General features: G+C 50.3%; 2 protein-coding genes across 5 annotated transcripts in view; one reads left to right on the forward strand and one right to left on the reverse strand.

Annotated features, from left to right (window-relative positions):
* The window catches only part of Ccnd3 (cyclin D3), an 87,767-nt gene extending 75,320 nt beyond the window's left edge, over positions 1 to 12,447 (forward strand). For 2 of the 4 annotated variants that reach the window (XM_050122744.1, XM_050122745.1), the window contains 4 exons: positions 7,585 to 7,800; positions 10,236 to 10,395; positions 10,796 to 10,932; positions 11,357 to 12,447. In XM_050122744.1, the coding sequence (XP_049978701.1) occupies positions 7,630 to 7,800; positions 10,236 to 10,395; positions 10,796 to 10,932; positions 11,357 to 11,524 (636 nt within the window). In that variant the 5' untranslated portion in view covers positions 7,585 to 7,629 and the 3' untranslated portion in view covers positions 11,525 to 12,447. Of the gene's footprint in view, positions 1 to 5,657; positions 6,714 to 7,163; positions 7,261 to 7,584; positions 7,801 to 10,235; positions 10,396 to 10,795; positions 10,933 to 11,356 lie in introns of those variants that run through there. The other 2 variants (XM_050122742.1, XM_050122743.1) reach the window with 2 other exon arrangements.
* A 1,411-nt stretch (positions 12,448 to 13,858) lies between these two features.
* Bysl (bystin like) lies at positions 13,859 to 24,777 on the reverse strand. The gene is made up of 7 exons (XM_050122740.1): positions 24,212 to 24,777; positions 19,657 to 19,819; positions 16,492 to 16,630; positions 16,129 to 16,262; positions 15,187 to 15,347; positions 14,941 to 15,043; positions 13,859 to 14,492 (listed from the first exon to the last, which is right to left on the reverse strand). The coding sequence occupies exons 1-7, from the start codon at positions 24,474 to 24,476 to the stop codon at positions 14,147 to 14,149; spliced, it is 1,311 nt and encodes a 436-aa protein (XP_049978697.1). The 5' UTR covers positions 24,477 to 24,777; the 3' UTR covers positions 13,859 to 14,146.
* Positions 24,778 to 24,850: the final 73 nt, after the last annotated feature.

Below are 24,850 nucleotides of genomic sequence, written 5' to 3' on the forward strand. Positions count from 1 at the left end.
ATCTCTCTCTCTCTCTCTCTCTCTCTCTCTCTCTCTCTCTCTGTGTGTGTGTGTGTGTGTGTGTGTAACACTTGTGGATCCTGCATATTGAACTCAAATACTCAAATTGTCAGGTTTTATATCAAGTGTCATCACTCACGGAGCCATCTCACCAGCTCCAGAGTTTCTTGAGCAATAGGGAAACCTGCCCGAAGCTGGATGATGGTGTCTTGGCCACTTGTAAGGCATTTCATTGTGAAGTGGGAAGAAACATTCGTGTGTGGTTTTTACCTTGTTCTTTTAATATTATGTTACGCGGTACATTATGTATGTATGTATGTCATAAGAACAATATGGACGTAGTTTATCTATTTACTTATTTTTGAGACAGATACTCACTACCTAGCACAGGCTGGCCTGGAACCCATTATGTAGATCAGGCTGGGCTTGAACTCACAGAGCTCCACTCTCCTCTGCTTCTGGAGTGAAGAGACTAAAGCCATGTGCTACCATGCCTGTCCAGAATGTAATAGTTTACTTTATTGTTTTTTGAGACCATGTGTTTCTCTAGCAGTCCAAGGGTTCCATGTTTTTTGTTTGTTTTACTTTTTTTTTTCCTTTGCAATAGGGACTCATGTAGCCCAGTCTGGCTTCAGACTCACTGAACAGCTGAAGATGATCCTGAGCTTCAAACAAAATTAGATTTTTATTTTTAATTGTGTGCACATGTGCGTGTGTGTGCACATGTGCGTGTGTGTGCACATGTGTGTGTTCATGTGCCCAGGGCTCCCCATGAACCAAACTCTGTTCCTCAAGAATAGTAAGAGCTCTTCTCTTTGTTTGTTTTCTGAGACAGGGTTTATCTGCATAGCCTTGGCTGTCCTGGAACTCGCTTTGTAGACCAGGCTGGCCTTGAACTCACAGCAGTCCACCTGCCTCTGCCTCCTGAGTGCTGGGATTAAAGTTGGGCCTTTGTTTTTAAAGGCTCAATAACTATTTTTATTTTATGCATGGGGGTACTTTGCCTGTGTGTATCTATGTGCACCACACGCATGCCTGCTGCCTGTGCATGCCATGAGATCTCCTAGAACTAAAGTTACAGATGACCTATGGGTGCTGGGACTCGAACTTGGGCCTCTCCAATAACAGCCAGTGCTTTTAACCACTGAGCCACCATCCTTCCAGTCTCTTAACTTCTCAATTGTAATAAATGTTTGTAAAACAGTTATAAAAATGGGCCATATGGGACACATGTTCTTGGCATCCAGGAAGCTCTGGGTTTAGGTCTCGCCACTATTATTGTATTGATGGTTGTAAATACCTTTACACAAGAACAAGCCTGCCTTTTAAGTACCCATAATCACAATGAACTTTTTTTTCTTCCTGTGGATCTGTGGATTGAACCTAGGGACCTCATGAATTCTGGGCAAGTGTTTTACCATTGAGCTACACCCAGCTCAGAGAAGGGTACTTTTGAGAGGGGGGAGGGAGTTGTTAGTTAGGAGGACAGGTTTTACTACTGGGTAGCCCAAACTGGCCTTGAACCTGCAGCAATTCTGTCTCAGACTGGCCAGTACTAGGATTATAGGTGTGGCCACCACAGTTAGTTTAGAAACTACTGCCTTTGCATGCTCACTCTGCCCCAGATGTGTGCAAGACACTTTGGGCCCTTTGGGCTTCAGAACACCCTTGGAGAGCAAGGACCTTTGCTGTTACCCAACTGGAGGAAAAGAGAAGCAGTCAAGGGAGGACTGGCCTTTCCTCAGAGTCATGGGTGTGGACCCAGATTTTGAACTGAGAGCAGCTTCTTCCTGTTTTGGGGTCATGTCCCCTCATCTTTGCCTATACCTGGTTTGTCTCCCTCCCTGTCATTTTAGTGGGTCTGAAGGTAACTGTGAGGTGATAGGCCTCGCCTGGTCCCCCCTTCTTGGGTCTCAGTTGGAGACATTCCAGTGATAAAGAGGTGAGGGAGTGGGAGGAGGAGGGAGGAATGGTGTTCTTCTTCCTTGGGGCCTTCCCTCTGGTGTGGGACATTTCATTCCAGCTCTCCTCTTCTGTGCCATTTCGTAGAGTAACTCTGTGATGGGCTGTACCTGGCTCAAAGCGCTTTGACGTACCCCCTTCCCCCATCGTGACTCTGCCTCTTATCTTTTCTCTTTTTGAGACAGTCTCCTGTATCCCAGGGTAGACCTAAACTTCCGATCTTCCTGCTTCCACCTGTGATTGCTGAGATTACCAGTGCATGTCACCACACCTGGTTTTGCCCCATTTTTTTTTTCTTCGTTTTATGTGGTGCTGGGAATTGAACCTAGGGCTTTATGCTTATCAGTCTAACACTCTACCCACTGAGCTACATCTCCAAGCCTTGCTTTGTTGCTTGGTCTTCTTAGTTCTATTCTTTGAGGGGCAGCAATGATGAAACAGGAGTTCTCCGAGGAGCCATCTGCTGCTCCTTCAGCAGCCGCCCTTCATGTAGCTGGCCAGGTCCTTGGCCCTGAAAACCCCAGACCGAGAGGCTCTTGAACAGCTCTCCAAGAACACAAAGAAGCTTCTAGGACTCAACTGTCTCTGGATGCCCTTTCTCAGTTAAGGGACCAACAAAGAATAAATCAATAAACACCCATGGGACAACACAAGAGGCAAGGTCAAGAGCTGGGCAGGCAGGCGCTCTCCAACCTTCGCTGCTAAGCCCCCCTACTTTTCTAAATCAGTGTTTCATTGTCTTTTCCCCCATTCTCTCTTCCAAATTCTTAAGCATGTTTGCCCTGGCGCTCTGGGATTCTCCCTGTTTTTTTTCTGAAGACGCCCCCACCCCATGTCTATGGATGCTTCTCCATTGCTGATTCTGACTCAGCAGGTGTGGCTTGCTTTCTTCTTCAGCCCAATCACCCTCTTCCTGGCAGCTAGCTACCTTCTTTGTTTCTGTTTTCAAATTCTAATACAATGGTCCTCAAGCTTTAAAGTAAAAAGAAACCATGGGGTTAGAGATGTAGCTCAATGGCAGAGAGTACAGGCCTAGCATGTGTCAAGTCCTGGCTTTGAACCCCAGCATCTCTCCCCTCCTGGCCCCCACCCCCTGCAAGGGCATGAACTCTGTGGCCTGCCCCCACCACTTGCTAGCTGTGTGACCTCTCTTAATGGTTACTTAGTGGCTAATTCCGAGTATTAGCACCCCAGCTCCTGTTAGGGACAAAATAGCTGAGCAGTGATAGTGCACATCTTTAACCCAGCACTCAGGAGGCAGAGGAGGGTGGATCTCTGGGTTCGAGGCCAACCTTTGTCTACAGTGTGAGTTCTAGGACATCCAGGGCAACACAGAGAAAACCTGTCCTTCCCCCCAACCCAGGGAGGGGGTAAGATAATATACTTCCTCTAAGGTTGTGGTGTAGATGAAATGATTTATTACATCTCAGGTATGTTTAGTCCTGGGACATAGTATATGTACATGAAGTCCTGTTACTGCTGCTGGTCCTCATAGAGAGGCAATGCAGGACTTAAGGACAGAATCTGAGAGGAGGAGGCAGTAGGATTGTTGCTGGAGGCTCTCCTGCTTGTCATGGGCCAGAGCTACATAGTGAGACCCTGTCTCAAAAACCTAGCAGAATGTTTGTGTGGGTGGTGCATGCCATTAGACAGTTAATGGCAGAAAGATCAAACCCAGCCTTGGTCATAGAGTAAATTCATGATGTGGGAGTGATTTCTTATTAATAAAGAAACTGCCTAGGCCCATTTGATAGGCCAACTCTTAGGTAGGCGGAGAAAACAGAACAGGATGCTGGGAGAAAGAAGCTTAGTCAAGGAGTCGCCATGATTCTCCCGCTCCAGACAGGCGCAGGTTAAAATCCTCCCTGGTAAGCCAGCTCGTGGGCTACACAGAATATTAGAAATGGGTTAGAACAATATGTAAGAGCTAGCCAATAAGAAGCTGGAACTAGCCGGGCCAGGCAGTGTTTGAAAGAATACAGTTTCCGTGTAATTATTTCGGGCATAAGCTAGCCATGCGGGCGGCCGGGTGCTGGGGATGCAGCCCTGCCGCTCTTACTTCAACAAATTCAAAGCCAGCCTGGGTTACATAAGACCCTGTCTCATAGTGCTCCTTCCCAGTTTTTTTTTTTAAGTGTATTGTTTGCAGTTTAAGCATCATGGTGCACACTTTTAATCCCAGCACTTGGGAATCTGAGAAGTGGAGTGGGGAGTTCAAGGTCAGTGTGGGGCTAAAAGGTAAGAAACCATTGGAGAGGTGACCTGTGAACTAATCCCATCATGCCTTATTCATCCCACATGGGGATGCAGTTGTGGATTCTGACCCCTCCAGCATGCAGATGGGCTCTGATTATCCTTTGTCTATCCATGTGCTAGAGCTCACTTGGGCTGAGGGATGGAGCAGTGCACGCATGGTTTGGTTCCTGTCTTCTTTCTTTCCTTCCTTTTCTCTTTCTCCCTTCTTTTCCTATCTTCCTTCTTTCCTTCTATTTTTGATTTTGAGAAAATCTCACTTTATAGCTCTGGTTGGCCTACAACTCTCTACTTAAACCAGGCTGATTTTGAGCTCAGAGAGATCCGCCTGCCTCTGTCTCCACAGTGCCGGGATTAAAGGTGTGCGCCACCACACCTCACCCCAGCCTTCTACTACTATCCTTTTTCTTTTTTCATCTGGCTGGCCTGGAATACTCCACAGGCCCCCTGCCTCCTCCCAAGTGTCTGATCACAGGCATGTATCAACATGTTCACTTCTGCAATATGATGGTTTTTTTGTTTGTTTGTTTTGTTCAGAGACAGGGTCTCATTCTAGTTCAGGCTGGTCTGGAAATTTACCGTAGTTCTCTCAGCCTCTGAAGTCCTGTTATTATAAGCACAAGAAACCACTTTATTATTATTATTTAGTTTGGTTGTTTTTTGCTTTTGAGATCTTCTATAACCCAGGCTGGTCCTGAACTCATTAAGTAGCTAAAAATGACCTTGAATTTTTTTTTTTTTAAGTTTTTCAAGACGGTGTTTCTCTGTGTGACTTAGCTGTCCTGGAACTAATAGATCAAGCTGGTCTCAAACTCAGAGATCTGCCTGTGTCTGTCTCCCAAGTGCTGGAATTACAGGTATAGGACAACATTCCTGGTTCTACAGTGTCGGTGAACCCTTAGCTTCGAGCATACTAAGAAACTGGGTATAACCTCAGCTTCTCTATCTCTTTGATTCTTCTCTGTGTATGTGCATGCGTGTTTATGTGGGAGAGAGAGAGAGGTGTTTTTTTTTTGGGGGGGGGGGTGTCTCATCAAGCCCAGACTGGTCTTAAGTGTCTGTGTAGGGGATCCTGATGACTTTGCTCGTTCCAGAATCACAAGCTTGTTCTACCACATCCAGCTCCAAATGGCTTTGTTTGTTTGTTTCTTGAGACAGGGTTTCTCTGTGTAGCCCTGGCTGTCCTGGAACTCTCTCTGAAGACCAGGCTGGCCTCTAACTCACAGAGATCTGCCTGCTTCTGCCTCCTGAGTGCTGGGAATGAAGGCATTTGCCACAAATGGCTTTTAATATGCTGATTTTGACCAACACTGTTCATACTGAAGTGTTCCACAAATCTCTAAACAGTGCTGTGGCCTATCCAGCAGACCTGAGAAACTGCATTTCTTCCTTTGCTTTTCATTTTTATAATTTAATAATTTCTATAATTTTATAATAGAATTTGTGTGTGTGTTGGAGGCATGTTACAGCGCTGGTGTGGAAGTCAGAGGACAACTTAAGGGAGCTGAATCTTTTCTTCCACCATGTGGGTCACAGGGATCACACTCAGGTTGTCAGACTTGGTGACATGATCCTTTACTTTCTAAGCCATCGAATCAGCCAGAAGCTACATTTCTGGTCAGCTTGCAGGTCTGTGGAATTCATTTAAATAGACAAAGATTCTAGAGCTAGGTTTCCCCAAGGACTGACAGTGAGATCTTTACAATTCACTTCTGTGCTTCAGTTTCATGGTCTGCAAAATAAAGCCCAACTCAGTTCATCCCTGGAAAGCACCTTAAGATAGGAATGAGCCAACTATGCCGCTATTACCACATTCCCTAGAGCAATGAAGTACGGCGCATACGCGAATGAATGAATAACTTCTGGCGACTAATTCTTTCCTGGGTAGCCAGAGTCACGACAGGGCCCATTGATGGGTAAGAAGGCACCTCCCAGAAAGTTCTCTCCACCCTCTCGGTCAGGAGGGCCCCGAGGGCCCGGAAGCCTGCAGGCCTGGCGCCCAGCGGACCAATGGGGCTGCGGGGAAGGAGGGGATAGCGCCCGCCAGCCCTTTCCGTCTGCGGCCCCGCCCCCTTGGAACGTTGTGACGTCGAAGCATTCCACGGTTGCTACATCGTCGCGAGGGGCGGGGCGCCTGTCAGGGAAGCGGTGCGCGCGGGTGGCGGGCGGGCTGGGGCTTCTCCGTACAGTGCCAGCGCCAGCGCCAGACCCGCCCGCACCCCGCGCTCTCCCTCGTGCGCGTCGCCTCTCCCAGGACTTGCCAGCCCGCACTCCTGCTCTCGCCCGTGAACCGTCGCAGGATGGAGCTGCTGTGTTGCGAGGGCACCCGGCACGCGCCCCGGGCCGGGCCCGACCCGCGGCTGCTGGGGGACCAGCGTGTCCTGCAGAGCTTGCTCCGCCTGGAGGAGCGCTACGTGCCGCGAGCCTCCTACTTCCAGTGCGTGCAAAAGGAGATCAAGCCGCACATGCGGAAGATGCTGGCGTACTGGATGCTGGAGGTGAGGCCCGGACCGGTCCCCTCTCCTCTCCCCACCCCCACCTCCGGCTCTGAGCAAATCGAAGTTGCCCTGTCGGGGCATCATGATCCGGACCACAATCTGTAAGATGCTTTGGCGGCCCAGACTTAAGGGGCCTGGCCTTTTCACACAGGCACCCTAGCCAGCTGCCTGCGTTGTGTCCCTTTCCTTTCCCCAATCCCCATCGGCTTCTTCTGTGACTGCCAGTCACTTGGCACTGTAACTAAACTTCACTTCGGGTCGGGAAAGTGAGCTAAGGGCCATTATTTCCCCTCTGGCTACTTTCGGTGTCTCTTGCTTCCTTCCTTGCCCGGTGTTCTCGGGGAGCGCGTTTGGAAAACTCTGGGCTCGACCGCCTCCTCTCCAGAACTGGTTCCTGTGTCTGTCGCGGGGTTCTGGCGGGGGAAGCTGGTGGGGGTGGCGCGCGCTCGGTTCCGGTCCACAGGGAAATGAAAAGTGCAGGAGACCGCGGCAGGAGTTCCCTCCCTTCCCCTTGGGAGTGTTTGTGCAGTGGGTGGTGGTAATGAGGGTAAGGTCCCAATTCTCTGTAGGTGACCCTGCCGTCCCCCTTCCGCTCGACGTGGGGGAGGGGGGTCTGGAATTCTTGGTGAGCAAGGCCTCCTCTCCTTCCTTTACAGCCCCTCCACTCCGGGGTGGGGAGGAGGCCATGTAGAGGAAGTGGGGGGGGGTCACCTTGGGGAGGGCTCATCCTCCTCTGTTATAGATACTTGTCACTGTGCGTTTAGCCCCTCTCTGTTTATTTTTTGCTCCACATTCCACTCTCTCTCCACCCCGCATGCTGCTGTGTTTCACTTGGTCCTTCCCTAGCAATGACTCGTGCGCCGTCCCTCAGGTGTGTGAGGAGCAGCGCTGCGAGGAGGATGTCTTCCCTCTGGCCATGAACTACCTGGATCGCTACCTGTCCTGCGTCCCCACCCGAAAGGCGCAATTGCAGCTCCTCGGTACCGTCTGCCTGTTGCTGGCCTCCAAGCTGCGCGAAACCACGCCCCTGACTATTGAGAAGCTTTGCATCTATACGGACCAAGCTGTTGCTCCCTGGCAGTTGCGGGTGCGTGTGGAATCCCCCCTTTGCAACCCCCCTCCCGCTCTCAACATACTGTCGCCCTATGTACTAGAAAAAGGAATGCCAAGCTCACCCCCTCACTCACCAACCCTCCCCTTCCTCCAGGCCAGTGTTTTGGAAAAGAACTAGGGTGGGACAAAGGCCATGTAGTGTGGTAGTTGTGCTTCAGTTGCAGGCTTGAAACTAAATGAACCCCCTTCCTCTGACCATAGTGGGGTTCCACTCCTAACTCGTCTTTCCCCCAGTTGCCGGTCCATACACTAGTACTTTGCCTCCGGGTTTACACAGCCACTGTGAGTTATTTATTGGCAGCAGCAGCAGGGCATGTCTGCACACCCCCACCGGAGTGGAATGTGCTTCACGTGGGGGAGGGGGCTGCCTTGCACGAGTCTTTATCCCCGTGTGGACTTTGTGATGGAAAAGCCTCCCAGAGCTGATTAAAGCCAGGCCCTGATTGCTGGAAGGAAGTGCTGAGGTGTTTTCAGCCCTTTCCCTTCTATTCCCAAAGACAGAGCCCCTTTCCTACCCTCCCTTCCCCTGCTTCTGAAACACTGGAGCAGCTGCCCTGGGCCCGTGGAAGGGTTGGTTTCTCCCTTTGCCTCTTAGCCAGAGGCCAGAGGCAGACAGGGAGCTCAGCTGCAGCTGCTTCCGATGTGATAATATGATGCTGGTCCCCCCGGCCCTCCCACTCTGACCGAGGGCTTTCATAACCCTGTGGGGAGCTGCTGTCACTCCAGTGGTTTGGGAAGTGGCTCCTTGGGGCCTCTTGCTGGGAACTTGGGCTGGGCTCCTCCAGGCGGGGCAAAAATCGGTTGGGTTCTGCCCTGCCCCGGAGGAGTCTAGGGAGGAGGTGGAGGAACTGCTTGGATCTGGAAGAGAGCATGAACATCATCTCCCACAGGGTCTGGGGGGAGAGGGTGGGTGAACTGGCACCTCCCTCCACCTTATTCTGTGGCTGGCCAAGCCTTCCCTGACCCTGAAAGGACTCTCTGGGCCCCATCTCCTAGGGAGGAGGGCAGCAGGCAGACTAATGTGATTGGCTGGCTGGGAAGCTAGGGTACTGGGGCCCCTGACTGCTGTGAGTCGGGGAACTGGATTCCTCTTCCTGTCAAGCAGCTCTCACGGATGGGAGGCCTGAGTTGGGAATCCGGGAGGCCCCACAGCTCTTTGTGAGGAATCTAGTAGTTCCAGAGCCAGGGAGCAAGATGTTTTTGAGGGACTGAGGCAGGGAGGTAGACTTCCTCTTTGAGAAGAGATTAGGGTGGTCTACACGAGTGTGTGAGGGGAGTTTTTCAGAATAGGTAAGTCCTTCTCCAGGCCCGCGCTCTGAGTGGCCTGCGGTCAGAGTTGTGAGGGACCTCCAAGAACTCCAGCAGTCTAAACCCTTGCACAGCAGAGGCTGAGGCCCAAGAAAGGAGGGGAAAATTCCTACTGCACGGCACGGACCTGAACGCATTTAAAGCCAGGGATGAAATTGAAATGTATTCTGCCAGCCATGATGTTCTGGAAGTAGGGTTGTGATTCTCATGTTGTCTGGCTATAGGGAAGGGCGGTCACCACCTTCCCTCAGTGAGGACCCCCCCCCCACACACACACTCTGGTTGCCTCTTGTTCCCTTGAAGACTGGATGCTATTGGTTACCAGGGCAAGCCTCTATACTTTACTTCTGGCTCTAGCCCAGGCGCTGTATGTAGGGTCCTCTAAGAAGCCTGGGGCTGACACCTAGGTCGGGAGACAAAGAGAAGGACAGCTGTTGCTGGGGTCCTGGAAGAGGTTGGGTGGGGCTGACATTGCTACCTCATTGAGGAGTCAAACCCATGAGTTCCTTCCTGAGATAAAACAATGAAGAAATCCTCATGTGTGCAACTCGGAAATGCAACTCAGGCCCGGACTGGGAACCCCAGACAAATGAGCCAGGGTTAGTGATCCTAGCCTCCTTCTAAGACCTCTCATTGGCTATGTAGGCTTGGGCTGGTTCCTCAGGGATCATCTGGATTCATCCTGTTTGGCTTGGCCTCCCTGTCTTAAGATAGGACCCGCCCCTGATGTCCCACAAAAGGGGTGTGGGTGGGGTTGGGTAACCTCCCTCTGAGGAACCTCAGGGGTGTTTCATGCTGGTTCTGTCTCTTTAAGAGGTCTGGCTGAGAAGCAGGGCTGGGGAGGGACAGGCTAGGGATGATGCCCTCTCAAGTTCTAGCAATTCACAGCCTGTTTCAAGTCAGGCTGGCCTCAGGTTCCTGAGGACTAAGGGATGTCAGTCATCCTGGCACCCAGTGATGCTGAATAGATGCTGAAGTAAATGCCCCAGCTCCTGCCCGCCCTCAGTGCCAACCCCTACCTGCAGCCAGAAGCACAGCTGTGAACCTTCCACCCTGTTCTCATGCCAGCCACTGACTGCATGCTCATTCCCCCATCCCCAGGAATGGGAGGTGCTCGTCCTGGGGAAGCTCAAGTGGGACCTTGCTGCTGTGATCGCACACGACTTCCTGGCTCTGATTCTGCACCGCCTTTCTCTGCCCAGCGACCGACAGGCCTTGGTCAAAAAGCATGCCCAGACCTTTCTGGCCCTCTGCGCTACAGGTAAGGGCCTTGGATAACCAGGATTTGAAGGATAAGCAGTATCCAGGAGTGGTTCAATACTCAGAGCTATTTATGTAGGATCTTGGCAGTCCTGGGATGGAGGTGAGGCACTATATAGTGACTTGCATAAGGCCTCCACCCCAGGGTTGTGGGCATTCTCTAGCCTGGGTGGATGAAACTCTTCACGCAAGGTAGGGTGGGGTATTGTGGTTCAATGGTAGATGCATGCCTCAGTCAATTGCCAGCACCATGCACACACACCAAACCCTCCCCTTGGCCCTGCGTCACCCCACCCGCTTCTGGGGGTTCCCAGTATGCTGTATTCATGCAGTCTGGCATGTTGTAACAGGGAGTAGGAAGTATAAAATGGCTCTTCTCACGGTTCCCTCTCTTTTACAAGATTACACCTTTGCAATGTACCCTCCATCCATGATCGCCACGGGCAGCATTGGGGCTGCAGTGCTAGGCCTAGGTGCCTGCTCTATGTCTGCAGATGAGCTCACAGAGCTGCTGGCAGGAATCACAGGCACCGAAGTGGTAAGTCTCAGGTCCCATTCCCAAAAAGCTATGCTATCCCTTGAATCCCCAGAAGAGGGCGGCATTCACTCCCACCCCCAAATTCCAATTGTACACTCTCGCCTGCTTCTGTGGCCTTTATCTCCTGCCTCTGGAGAGGACCAGGTGGGGTGAAAGACACTGCATGTAGCTGCCCCTCTCTTGCCAAGTGGTATGCTGTAGCCTGGGGTGGGGGACTTGGTGTCAGATGCAGGGCTGCTCTCACACCCTTGCCACATCCTCTTGCCAGTTTCTGAGAACTAAAGAGCTGATTCCTGGGCTGGGCTGTGGCCTAACCTCCCCAGACTTCCCGGTGTGCAGGGGGGGAGGTGGCCTTTCCCTCCACCCGCTGCTCTCAATGCTGTGGGGAAGAATCCCATCTGCTGACCTCGGTTCTTCTTCCTAGGACTGCCTACGGGCCTGTCAGGAGCAGATCGAAGCTGCGCTCCGGGAGAGCCTCAGGGAAGCTGCCCAGACAGCGCCCAGCCCAGTGCCCAAAGCTCCCCGGGGCTCTAGCAGCCAGGGATCCAGTCAGACCAGCACTCCCACAGATGTCACTGCCATCCACCTGTAGCTTGAAACAGCCCCTTCAGGTGGCCACCAAGCAGAGGAGGGGCCACTGCCAGGCTCTCCCTTCCTCTAGAACAATCCATGCCATATCTGAAGAGGGGGACCCTTCTTCTTCTCACAAAGCCCAAGGGGCCAGGTCCTGCCTATCCCCACAGTGTGCACTAAGGTGCTGGCTGGCCATGAGGGCTCTGCATGGCCAGTCAGCTCCTCCTCCTCCCCACCTGACCACCTTGGCTCTTCTGGGCCATTGCTGGTTAGAGAAATTCAAACAGGTAAAACTCATGCACCAGCATTCCCTTTAGAGTCTCTCCTCTCTGGGGGTCTAATCTTAATTGCCAAAACGCCCTAATTCCTTCCAAAGGTGTTGTCCCTCCCAGATCAGTGAATTTGGGTTTGGGTCCTTCAGGCATCCTGACAGACATGCACGAAGAACCAGACAGATGGCTGCAGAGTAATCTATGCTCCCAGCCACTCAGAGGGAACAGCCTAGGCCTTGGTCAGAGGGGCAAGAACCTACAAAATTCTTGCTTTGCTTCCTGCTTAGCTTCTGTGATTGAGGGGTCTTGAGGGGTGCTGATGGTCATTTTAATTTATTGCTTTGAGTACAACTGTAAGAGGGTACAGTGAGGCCTGTACCCCACAAGTGGTGGTAACCCTGGTGGTTGCTGTTTCCCTCCCCTCTGCTACTGCTTTGTGGTCCAGGAGCTGCTACAGCCTGGGATGGGGCCGTGCCTTCCTCTCCTGAGGCTCTCTCAGTACCTCATCTTCCATCTGAGGGTTTAAGCAGGGATGGATGCCCTGGGGGTGACGAGGCCTATCTGGAGAGGGCAAACCCTATTGACACAGGTCTTTCCTTAGGCCACAAGGTTTGGGCTGGTGGCCCATTTCTATCATGCTGCCTTAATAAAGATTCCGGAATAAACCTGGTTTTTGCAGTCACTGGAATTGTGTGTAGAGGTGGGAGGCATGAGTCAGGCATCTCAGGCACTGAGTGCTAAGGCAATGTGGTCCTCTTTATCTAAATTACAGTCTAAGGCGTGGCCACCATACCCCAGAGGGCTCATGTGAAAATAGGGCTGGACAGTTTTATGTGAAAGTTTTGTTATGCTCCCACACAACGGGATTCCTGTAATCTTTAGAGGAAGTTCTAGGGTAGCCTGTGCTACATGGTAAAATTCTGTTCTAAAACACACTTGGGGACTGGAACATTAGCTGAGTGCATTGGCTAATCCTGAGACTCTGATGCCATGCAGGCACAATGTTCATATATATTAGAAAATAACTGATGAGGGCTGGAGAGATAACTTAAGAGGTCAGAGCACTGGCTGCTCTCCCAGAGGGCCTGAGTTCAATTCTCAGCAACCACATGGTGGCTCACAACCATATATGGTGGGATTTGGTGCCCTCTTCTGATGTGTAAGCATACATGAAAGAACACTGCATACATAATAAATAAATCTTAAAAAACAAAAACTGATGAATGGGGTACGGGTGTGTCTGCACTGCAGTTCCCCAGTACTGCAGAGAGGCAAACTGCTATGGTGAGCAATTTAATTTGGCTTGCCGAGCTAGGTGTAGTTTTCTTTGCATCTACCTATTGTTTCCAAGATGGACTAAAAGTGCAAGCAAATGTGAATGCATCAATAGATTGAAACTGTTTCCAGATACATGAACTGGACTCTAACCGGGACACTTTTTTGAGAGCAAAAGCGGTATAGCAGGATGACTAGAGTCAGTCAGTTGTGCAAAACGGGGGGACGTGGATGTACCTCCCACCCCAATTGTTTTTTGAGATAGGGTTTCGCTGTATAGTTAGTCCTGACTAGCCTCAAACTTGCAGATCTATGCTTGCTGCAACTAAAATTTCATACAAATTTCCCCAAGCCATTAAAAACTATGAAGATTGTTCTTTGCTCATCATCTATATAAACAGGCATTTGACCCTGGTTTGTCAACCACCTAAAGCTCTTGTTACTCAGCAAGGAAGAAACCGCTGGACTTTGACTCTGCCGCTGTCTGCTTGAGAAAGGCTGTGCTCCTGCAGTCTTCACTGACAGCGATGGCTGTCACCTTTCCAATGGACAACTCTATGGTAGCGGTAGCAGCAGCAGCAGCAGCAGCAGCAGCAGCAGCAGCAGCAGCAGCAGCAGGTGTGTCCCCAAAGGAGCCCATGAATGTCATGTCAGTGGTCGGCGAGGCACTCACATACACACAGACAATTGTGAAGAATAAGGGGCAGGGTGAGGTTCTCCTCTGACCTGGAAAAAGCTACAAGCAACTCTCACCTCTAGCTACGGGGGAGGCAGGGACCTCCAGGGACTATACCAAAACACAGAGCTCCAATAAATATCTGCCTTTGTTTTATCTGCACCCCAGTGAGCTGACACAGTAACTAGAGAGAGCAGCCCTTAAAGAAAGTGCCAGCTGGGTTGCGGGCGTACTGAGCTGGGGTAACTCCTGTTAGCAGGACCAAAGCCTAGAATGGCAGAGAGAGCCAACCAGATTCAGTCTTCCTGCCCAGGGCTGGACCCGCAGATGCCATCGTAACCCTTCAGTGCCCTGACCTAGGTCTTTACACCCTGGTTACCAGCTCCCATGCCCCCTGGACTAAGAGTGATGACTGTTCTCATTCCATGGTGACGGGAACATCCTCCACATCTCTGGGGACTGCACTCTGAAGCTCACGTCTGATTTCAGGAGACAACTGTGGGTGGGGCTGCAGGCGAAGCAGTTCTAGGAGGGCCTCCTTCTGTTCTGTGGCCAAGTCAGCCTTGTAGCGTTGTGCCAGTGTCAGAAGGCACTGGTGCCAGAGCACAGGCAGCTGGCGCTTCTCTGTCCGGAAGCCCAGAAAATGGAAGACCAGGGCATCTAGCACACGGTAGGGCAATGCGTACTTCTTATCCAGCAGTAGGCGCAGGAAGATGCTGTTGGCACCGCTGTACTCCATCTCAGCAATCTTCAGCATGGCCGCACTAGGAGGGAAGGTGGAGTTATGGGCCATGGAGGAAAGTCTCCCCAGACTGAGCCTTACCTACAGCATGTCTGAGGTGTCGCCACAGGCTCCTCATCTACTCATGACTCCTCTCCAGGATTCACTAGCCCATCTCTCCACCCACACCTCTGCGTCCAGCTTGGATAGCAAGCAATCCCTGAATTCGGCCACAGCCAATGTCTGAATGTCTCACCGCCCCCACCTTTATCACACGTTCTTCCTAGGTGTCCATTCATTTATGCGACCATTCAACTGTTTACTGAACACCTACTATGCACCAGGTCCCAGGACCCTGCTCTTGAAGACCTTCTCTTGTACTAGAGTAATCATACACACACTGGTTTAAAAAGCCAATCTTGCCAAGTTCTGGCCTCTCTACTACATGGCTCTCCACACTGGCCAGTCCCCTTCCACCTCACCAACACTACCTGGAGTGCAACACAGGGATGGAGCACTTAGTGATGATGCTGCCCACGATGATGGCTTCTCGGAGGGTACAAGTGCCAGACTCGCACAGTGGGATCAGGATTCCTAGGCAGAGTCATGGAATCCTGCGGTAAGGGAAATGAAGCAGTACCCAACCACCCTGAATCTAAGGACCACCAATGGAATACAGCCATTTGCCAAGCAGGACCTCTGACCCCTCCTTTCTCCCCAACTCCTGGGTTTTTAACCTTTGAACCAGGCTCCGGGCTTGAAGAGGGCCTTCTTGAGTGCCATGTAGAGGTGAAAATTGAGCCGTTTGTATTCAGCAATGTCGTCTCGTACTCGGGGAAGCAGGACAAGGTTGTAGAAGCGCTGAGCCATGCGTTCTTTCAGGTTAGAGGCAAAAATCCTAGCAGGGTGGGAGTTTCCAAGTCACAAGACAGTCTGGTCCTGGCCCTTTAAATATCACTGTGGATGGTGCACGCAAGAGGTTTTACAGTAAGATACGGGGACATCATTTCAGAGAGCTGTAGATGGGAGCTGTGTGCAGACCACATCCCGGTCAGCTCAAAGAGAAGAGGTCAGCAATATAGGATGACCCCCAAACAGAGAGAGCATGCACTGTCTCCCTGGTGTTGTTTTGTTATTTTATGTGCGTGGGTATTTTGCCAGCATTATGTCTGTGCACCATATATGCCTGGTACCCATGGACACCATAGGAGAAATCTAACTTCCTGAAGCCACCATGTGGGTGCTGGGAATTGAACCCAGGACTTCTAACCCACCGAGTCACCTGTCCAGACCCTAATATTTTCTTACAAGGACTGGGGTTTGAACCCATGGAGTTCTGTGCATTATTTAAGCAAGGCACCTCAAGCCACTGCCATAGTCCAGTTTTTGCTGGCCTCTCAGCCACTCGCTCTCTTTTCCCCATCATGAAGGACCTGCCATCACCCGGAGAATCAGAGTTCTCAAGCTGTTCTCCCACACCAGGGCCATAGCCTGGAAGCTATCTAAGCCCTTCTCATCGAAGTGTACCACAGGACTTTGTCCTACAAATGCAAGAGGACAAGTTAAGAGAATAATAAGGGGGAGAGGGATGGGCTGGCCCATGGCATGACTAAGGGAGGCAGAGCCTGCGCACCCACACCCTGTCCCATAGGGCAGCCACCATAGCCCATCCATGCTACCTGGTAGCTTGATACATGGCAGCTGCAGTCCAGGCCTCGGGCTCAGTGACATAGAGGATTTGCTCCCAGTTGGACAGTGCAGGGATGATCTTAAAAGCCTTGGGCAGTTTCCCACTGCGGTACTTAGATAATACCTGGGGACGAAGGAGGTAAAGTCATCAGCACCCATGGTTGTGGTCCTGGCCCCCTCACTGTGTTCTCATGCGCTGCCTCACCTTACCTCAGAATAATCCAAAAACGCTCATTTTTCAGGTGACCAGAGTTTAGTGACTTCCAGGTAAGAGGCAGCACAAGAGCCCGAGCCCACCAATTCTACCTCAGTCAGGTGCCATGTGTGAGAACCCTCCTGTTTTTAACCCTTACCTCCCGGACCCCTCTGTAGACCTCCAGGACTCGGGGATCCAGCTGAGGCATGGGCAGGCCCGACACCTCTGACATGACAGTCTCTACCTCTGTCTGCTTCTCAGTCAGCTTCTCCATGATGATGTCAGCCAGAGTGCGCCTGTGGAGACAGGGGAGGGACAAAGAAGTAGGGTCACTTTCAGGAAGCTTTAAAGTCCCCTCACCCTTTCATGGAAGGGTGGGAGGGAGAGGGAAATAAACAAACCATCCAGCCAGCCGTGGTGGCACAAGACTTTAATCCCAACACTTGGGAGACAAGCAGATCTCTGTGAGTTTAAGGCCAGTACGGTGGCCTTCATAGGGAATTTCAGGTCAGCCAGGACCACACAGTGAGATCCTATCTCAAAGGGAAAAATGAAAGCCACAAAACAGTCCCAAAACAAAACAGGGATGCTCCACAAACTTGCATGTCATCCCTGCACGGGGCCACACCAGTCTCTTACTGTTTCAGTTTTAGCATAAGTGCTGCTAGAAGCAACTTAAATTCCCCGGGTGCTGACAACCTGCGATCCCGCTGGCATATGCAGCCTCAACTCCCCCGTATGTCCACTTAGCCGCCACAGACTGCTGCAGAGAGCAAAGGACCTGAACGTCACTGTGTTTAGAACAAAGCTAGCAGTGGTGTGGAGGTGTGGAGGTTAGGTCCTTGCACTCTGAAGCCAGTCTAATCAGGTGTCACTCTTCTGCCCCTGTACGACCTTGGGCCTGTCACTTTACTTCCTTATGCCTCCCTCTCCTAGCTAGGAAGTGGTGACAGTAATAGGAAAACCTTGCCCAGTCAGCTAAGGGGTGAAATCCGAGACTGCATGGGCACCACTCAGAACTACCAGTCTAGAGTCAGTGTGTATCCCCCAGGCTGCCTACTTCAAACACATCTATCACTGCTGGCAGAATGGGGAGCCCTGGCAGAACGGGGAGCACTGTCAGAGTGCAAACTGGAGCTCTGGCCTCGTGGGTGTGACACGCATCTCTATCCAGGCAGCTTCATTCACTAAGAAGGCTACCACAGCAACACCTTCCTTCTATCATAGAAACCAGTCTTAAAGTCAAGGGCCCCCTTCTCAGCTCCTTCAACTACCCTGAAAACTTTACTGTTATTGCTGTGTGTGCTCATGTGAAGTCAGAAGACTACTCTGTGGAGTCGAGTTCTCCTTCCACCGTAAGGTAAGCTGCGGGGACTGAACTTAGGGACCAGGCTTGTGTAGCAAGCATGTGTCGCCCACTGAGCCTTCTTGCTGCCTCCCCATTTCAGCCTCTTTAAACAAAAGCTATCAAATGAGGATTCAAAATTACCACAGCCTGGAGATGGAAAGACAACTCAGAAGTTACGAGCACGTACTACTCTTGCAGAGGACCTGGGATCAGTTCCCATCACCTACACAGTGGCTGTGACTCCTGTTCTCATTCTTCTGACTTTCATGGGCACCAGGAATGCTCATGATGTACATACATACAGGTAAATACTCATACACATAAAGTGGTGTAGGAGTTCCTTCTGTTTGTGTGCTGCTTTCATTGGATAATGAATAAAGAAACTGCCTTGGCCTAGTTGATAGGACAGAACTTAGGTAGGCAGAGTAGACAGAACTGAATGCTGGGAAGAAGGGCAGAGTGGCAGACGCCATGGATCTCCTGCCTGAGACGGACGTTGGTTAGAATCTTGCTGGTAAGCCACAGTCACATGGCAATACACAGATTAATGGAGATGGGTTAAACTAATATGTAAGAGTTAGCCAATAAGAAGTTAGAGCTAATGGGCCAGGCAGTATTTAAATGAATATAGTTTCTGTGCGATTATTTCAGTTGTAAGCTAGCCAGGCGGCTGGGAGGGAACAAAGGGCCACTCTCCTTGTGCAACAATAAAGTAAAATGAAGAAATAAAAAAATAATTACCACCATAGAAGGTTATAGTCTGCTGATGGCATCTGTGTCCTATGATCTGAGTGAGGACACAGATTTTTTTGAGACAGGGTTTCTCTGGGTTGCCCTGGCTGTAGATGCCTCTGTTGGGTGCTGGGATTAAAGGTGTGAGCCACCACTGTGGTTGATGGGAGGTGCTTTTATTCCAGACATAGACGTAGGACTTGAGACTCTGAGGTTAACAACCCACCTAAGGCCTTAAGGCTTTATTAGGGAAAGGGTGAGATTTCAGTTTTTCAACCTCTAGTTTGGGTGTTTCCCAGCGCCTCCAGTGTGCGCTAGATCACACAGCCTGATGGAGCTTCACAGCGCCTCCAGTGTGGCCTGATGGCTGTGTTCCCAAAGAACTTGACCTGGCTTCTGAAGATGCCAGCAGAATTCCGAGTCTCTTTTTCTACTGTCTTGTCACTAACAGCAAATTATAGAAACGTATTCTGCTAAGTCTATCAGAATCACAAAAGAGCAGATATGAGGGGCCCGAGTGCCGTCTGGGGACAGGCACATGGCCCAGATACACACTTTGTGACCTCTATTAGAGCCGTAGACACCGTCTGGGAGGCTCCTCTCCATTCCCTACATTCAAGCGCTCATCATTTCACGTATACCACACTTGGAAGAACTGAGGAAGGCCGCGTTATGCAGGGTCAGAATAAACTGGTTGAGGGCCTTCTGCCCTAAACTCACTCCCCTCCACTGGGCTCAAGAATCTGACCAGAGGCAGCCTAAATACCTGCATGCTTTAGAAGCAGCATTTATACCAGATGAAGATGAATCTGCGGTTCTGCCTGGAGGCAGTTTTACCCTCTGGTGATATTTAGCAATGCCTGGGATAATTTTTCATTATCACCACTGGTATCTAGAGGCAGATGTCAGAGGAGCCTCAGGTTCTAGCTTCCACACACAGTAACCCAGCCCAAATGCCAGGGTTGAGACCGAAAGCCCCGAATTAAAGGACGCATAAGATCTGAACAATACACAAGAACAAACACAGCGGAATGGACTCCAGATATTAAAAGGAACTGGGTAATCCAGGAAGTTCTACATCGGACGGACAAAAGGGGAGATATTTGGAGTCTGAGTCACACCCATTCAGAAGGTTTGGTATCTATAGTTGAGAATGCTCAAACCAAAAGCTGGCCAGGGTATTTACTAGTCTGTGGGAATTTTCTACCAGGATCCACTGTCCCAACACTTAAGCAGCCCTACCTGACGGGAGGGTTCTTGTTCATGAACATTTCAATGGCACGTTCATCTTCAGGGTCCACAACAACCTCTGCTTGGTGGTCCACCCCGGTCATTTTGGCTGCCTTCTCCAGGGTGGGCCACTCCTCATCCTCATCATCAGATCCATCCTGTGGCACTCCTGGCCCTAAAGAGGAAGATAAAATGGTAAGCACAGAGGGCAGGGGCTACTGAGTCCGTTCACTTCTGCCATGCACCGCATGCCTGGGTGCTGGAGACACACGTGTGCAAAAGGAAGGAGCACAGCGTTACCATTTTTCTGTCTTCTAAGACTCAGAATGTTTCTTTGGGGGTGGGGGAGGTTAAGACAGGATTTCTGTGTAGCTTTGGAGCCCCTCCTAGAACTCTCTCTGTAGACCAGGCTGGCCTCAAACTCACAGAGACCCGCCTGCCTCTGCCTTCCAAGTGCTGGGACTAAAGGCGTGTACCACCACTGCCTGGCAAGACTTGGAATCTTGAGAGATAAAATACAATACATGAAACAGAGTAATGCCAGTAAGTAATGATTGACATGCCGCTCCCAGTAATCTAGAAGGATCTACACACAAGCAACCTGGTTAGTCAGATAACCTTGAGAAATAGACACTATTATTGGGCAGTGGTGGTGCACGCCTTTAATCCCAGCACTTGGGAGGCAGAGGCAGAGGTAGGCAGATCTCTGTGAGTTCTAGGACAGCCTGGTCTACAGAATGAGTTCTGGGAAAGCAAGGGATACACAGAGAAACCTTGTCTCAAAAAACCAAAAAGAAGTCGGCACTATCACTGCACCGAGTTCAAACTAAGACGGAAAAGTTGATGTGCTCAGAGCAGGCAGGTGGGATCCCGACGGCGCCTTCTTCCCTGCTGGCTTGCACGGTAGAGCTGACTCCTGCGCTAACACTAAAAGGATGGTAGAGGCAGTAGGTGCCACAGCACTGATGAGGCTCTGGATGGGCGATGTGAGAGCAGCAGTGGGTCTCATGTCCTAGAAAAGGGCTTTAATACTATCAGAATGTTGGGCATCAAAGAGTCAGAGCCAGAAATAGGACCAGAAAGGAAAGGTACAGCCAACCTGGAAGGCCCCAAGGCTACCGCAGTGGTATTCAGTCTCTAATCAACCAACACACGTAAGTTACCGACTTGGACCCCCAGTCCCCAAATCATGACATGACACTGTGAATGCTCGGCCTCAGCTTTAGGCTTCTTTCTATCTACCTTTTTTTTTTTTTTTTTTTTTGGTTTTTCGAGACAGGGTTTCTCTGTGGTTTTGGAGCCTGTCCTGGAACTAGCTCTTGTAGACCAGGCTGGTCTCGAACTCACAGAGATCCGCCTGCCTTTGCCTCCCCAATGCTGGGATTAAAGGCGTGCTCCACCACCGCCCGGCCCCTAAATTAACCCATTTCTATTAATCTATGTGCTGCCCTGAGGCTCATTCACCTCATCTAGGTACCGTTCATCCTGCTTTCCTGCTTCCTCTGTGTCTGGCTGGCAGGTCCATGCTGGGCTGGCCTTTTTTCTCTCTGCACCCCAGACCATCCTACCCTCTCCTGCCTAGCTACTGGCTATTCAGCTTTTTATTAGACCTATCAGGTACCTTAGGCTGGCAAGGCGAAACAACAACATATCTTTACATAGTTAAATAAATCCAATATATTTTTAGATAGTTAAACAATTATTCTGCAACACAAACAAAAGTAACACATCTTTACAAAGTTAAACAAATATTCTATTCTGCAATACTCACTCATACAGTCAAGGATGACCTGGAATTCCTGATTCTCCCGTCTCCACCTCCCAAGTATTAGAATCATAAACATGTACCACAATGCCTAACATTGAACTCTTGACTTATTTTTGAGAGACAGGGTCTGACCATGTAGCCTTGGCTGGCATGGAGCTTGATCAAACTCACAGATATCCATTTGCCTGCCTCTGCTTCCTGAGGATTTATAGTCATGTGCCAACACACCTGGCTGACTTTTGAAACACCACACATAGCTGGCAAAGCACCTGGAAAAGAGTCTAACAAACCAAAGGAGTAGAAATACCGTACAATAATAGGTCATTTGCAACAGAACTGGACTAAGGGTATATATAGCTCAGGAGAGTATGCATAACATGTCCAGTGAGAACTGTTTTTTTTTAATTTTGTTTGTAAATTTATATGTATTATGTTATGTGTATGCTGTTCATCACAAGTGTGCCTGGTGTCCAAAGAGGTCAGAAGAGGGCACACGATCCCGTGGGATTGGAGATACAGACAGCTGTGGTCTGTCCTGTGAATACTGGGAACCAAACTCCTGTCTTCTGCAAGAACAAGTGTACCCTCCCCCTCCCTTTTTTAGAGACAGGGTTTCTCTGTGTAGCTCCAGCTGTCTGGAACTCACTATGTAGTCCAGGTTGGTCTCAAGCTTGGAGATCTGTCTGCCTCTGCCTCCCAAGTGCTGGGATTAAAGGTGTGCATCACCACTGCCCAGCTCGGAGCTTTCCTAAGATCCGAGGACCAAATTATTGAGTTTTCCTCTGCTCTCTACATATCATGGCACACAGTGCACACAAAATAAATTAAATGTTAAAAAAACAAAAGAAGGCAAGTGTTATGAAACGAACAGGGCAGAGATGGCTGTCGGCATCTGTGGGATAGGTATCTTAGTTCTGCATGCATGTGCACTCTTGCATCGTGTGTGCAGCAGAGGTGAATATTCGGTGTTACTCGTCAGCATTTGATGACCTTGTTTTTTTGTGACAGGGTCTGGCTGGGACCTGGGATGAGCTGGTTAGGCTTCAGCCTAGAAGCTCTGGGATCACAAGCTGCCGTGGGTGGAGGTCAGGGCTTCATGCCTTTAAAAGCACCTATTTTACCAAATGAACTATCTCATCACCTCCCTAGTTCGTGTTCAGACCAACAGCAAAGGTGGGCCAAGCAGAGTGTGTTGATCTCTGGCTGTTGAGTGGACTACAGAGGTTACAGAACACAATTATGATACTACCACAGTAATTAAGGGGAGAGAGCGTGGTCCTTTAAAGAGGAAGATGTTATGAGTTAATGGTAAGTGACCTGGTTCTGGATATATTCTGAAGACAAAATCATCGGGGTTCACTGACTAATCAGGTGTAGAATGAGGAGGAGGAGGAGCCAAGATTCTGCTTTGAGCCTGGGAAGGCTAATGTGCTAACAGACCCCACGGAGCAAGCGGAGATGTCAGGCAGACAGCTGGATGTAAGGATGTTTGTTTACTGGAAGAAAACGCTGGGAGTAGTCATTAAACAGATGGCTTCAACCTGGAAGCCCGCTGACAGCAACACAGAAGGACTAACAGCGCAGGCCTGCCTTGGTCACAGAGCAAGTGCAAGGTCAGCATGAGCAAACTAAGGAAACAAAGTATAAAAAGTAAAAAAACAGCCAGGCGATGGTGGCGCACGCCTTTAATCCCAGCACTCAGGAGGCAGAGGCAGGCGGATCTCTGAGTTCGAGACCAGCCTGGTCTACAGAGCTAGTTCCAGGACAGGCTCCAAAGCCACAGCAAAACCCTGTCTCGAAAAACCAAAATAAATAAATAAATAAATAATAAAAATAAAAAGTAAAAAAAAAAATTTTTAAGGGCAGGTGTGGCACCAAACATCTATAACGCCACCACCCTGAACCAGAGGCAAAATCAGTAGTTCAAGGCCATCCTCACCTACACGCTGAGTTTGAGGTCACCCTGGGCATGAGACCCTACCTCAGAACACCTAAAGAAAGTGGGTAAAGCTACTACGGCCCTAAAGCCATAATCAATTATCTCAGTACTGCTCTCGGGACAAAAAAGAATGGAAAACTAAACAACCGGAGATCAACAACAGTTCCTTCCCAATGAGACAAATATCAAGCACTTTTCACTCATCTCTGTGGCCCTCGCACTTCTAAAGCACAGTGTTTGCCTTCCTCTGATACTGGAACATTCCCCGTTTGCTTTCCGGATCTTAGTTAGAAAGGCACGAAACCTGGGATACCTGCCCTGGAGAATTAATAGCGGTTTTGTTTTGAATAGGAATATATTCATTTTCTTTCACTCTCTTGAGGGACAGGGTTATACTATGTAGCTCAGGCTGATCTGGAACTTACTATGTAGTCCAAGAGAGGCTTCTGCCTTAGCTTCTCGAGTGCTGGGATTACAAGCGAGCACCGCCGCTCCTGGCTGGAATATATTACTCTAATTATCCTTAATGTTCTCTGCTTTGGGATAGATTTCTGATGCTTACAGCAGGGACGAGTATCTTGTTTATTTTGGTATTAGAACTGCCTAAATTCTTAACACAGTTAAAAGCATTAACACAGGTAGCCCACATATACTTCAAAAGCCCAGAGAATAAATATTAGAACTTGGTGTGCGCGGTCACTTCCTGTTGGCTTAACTCTGAGGTTCCGGAAGCCAGAGGTGGAAGTGAAGGACCACGCGGGAAAGAAAGAAAAGCTGCCTCTTCTTTTTAATTCCAACCCAGTATCCGAATGGACTGCGGTAACCCAGCCCAACCCACCACTCCACCTCCTGTCACTCACCCAGCCGCGTGGAGCGCTCTCGCGGTTTTGCAGGCTGGTCTCCAGTGCCGTGTTCGGTCTCGAGTTCCTCCTGCTGCTGCCGGGCTTGCTGTAAGATCCGTCTGCTCAACCGGGGTCCCACATACTCTTCTTCCTCTTCGACCCCGCGACCTCGCCGTTTGTCTCGGGTTCCTGCGCGCACTGCATTCCCAGCCAGAATCTGCTCGGCCAGAGGTGCATGCTTCTCCTGATTCCCGGCCCCACGAGCCACCTTGAATTTGGGCATTTTTCTCGAAAAACTTGCCCACAAGGTTTACACGTGGGGAGCCGGCTTTAAACCTAAGACTGCGCTTGCGCGCTTAATTCCGGTGGCCAAGAGATTACTGAGAGATCACAGCGCCTCCTAGCGTTCGGAGGCCGGAAGTTCCTCATATACCGCCATGTCTCATAGAGCTCTGCGGCTTGGAGCTGGACTCCCCCAATTCTCAGGTACTCTCATTGTCTGGAAGAGGTGGAAGTCCGAGTCACCTTTTCCAGAACTCATGAATGTAGGCTAAGGTGTCCTGTCAAAGCAAAGCGCGCCTTGGGGGCGGAGCCGGGCCGATGACGTACTAGAAGCGTCACCGCTGAAGCGCTCGGGCACGCCCCTTTCCTTTGGGC

Source organism: Alexandromys fortis, unplaced genomic scaffold, assembly GCF_014885135.2.
Source record: "Alexandromys fortis isolate MF-2015 unplaced genomic scaffold, M_Fortis_MF-2015_v1.1 scaffold_212, whole genome shotgun sequence".
NCBI lineage: Eukaryota > Metazoa > Chordata > Mammalia > Rodentia > Cricetidae > Alexandromys > Alexandromys fortis.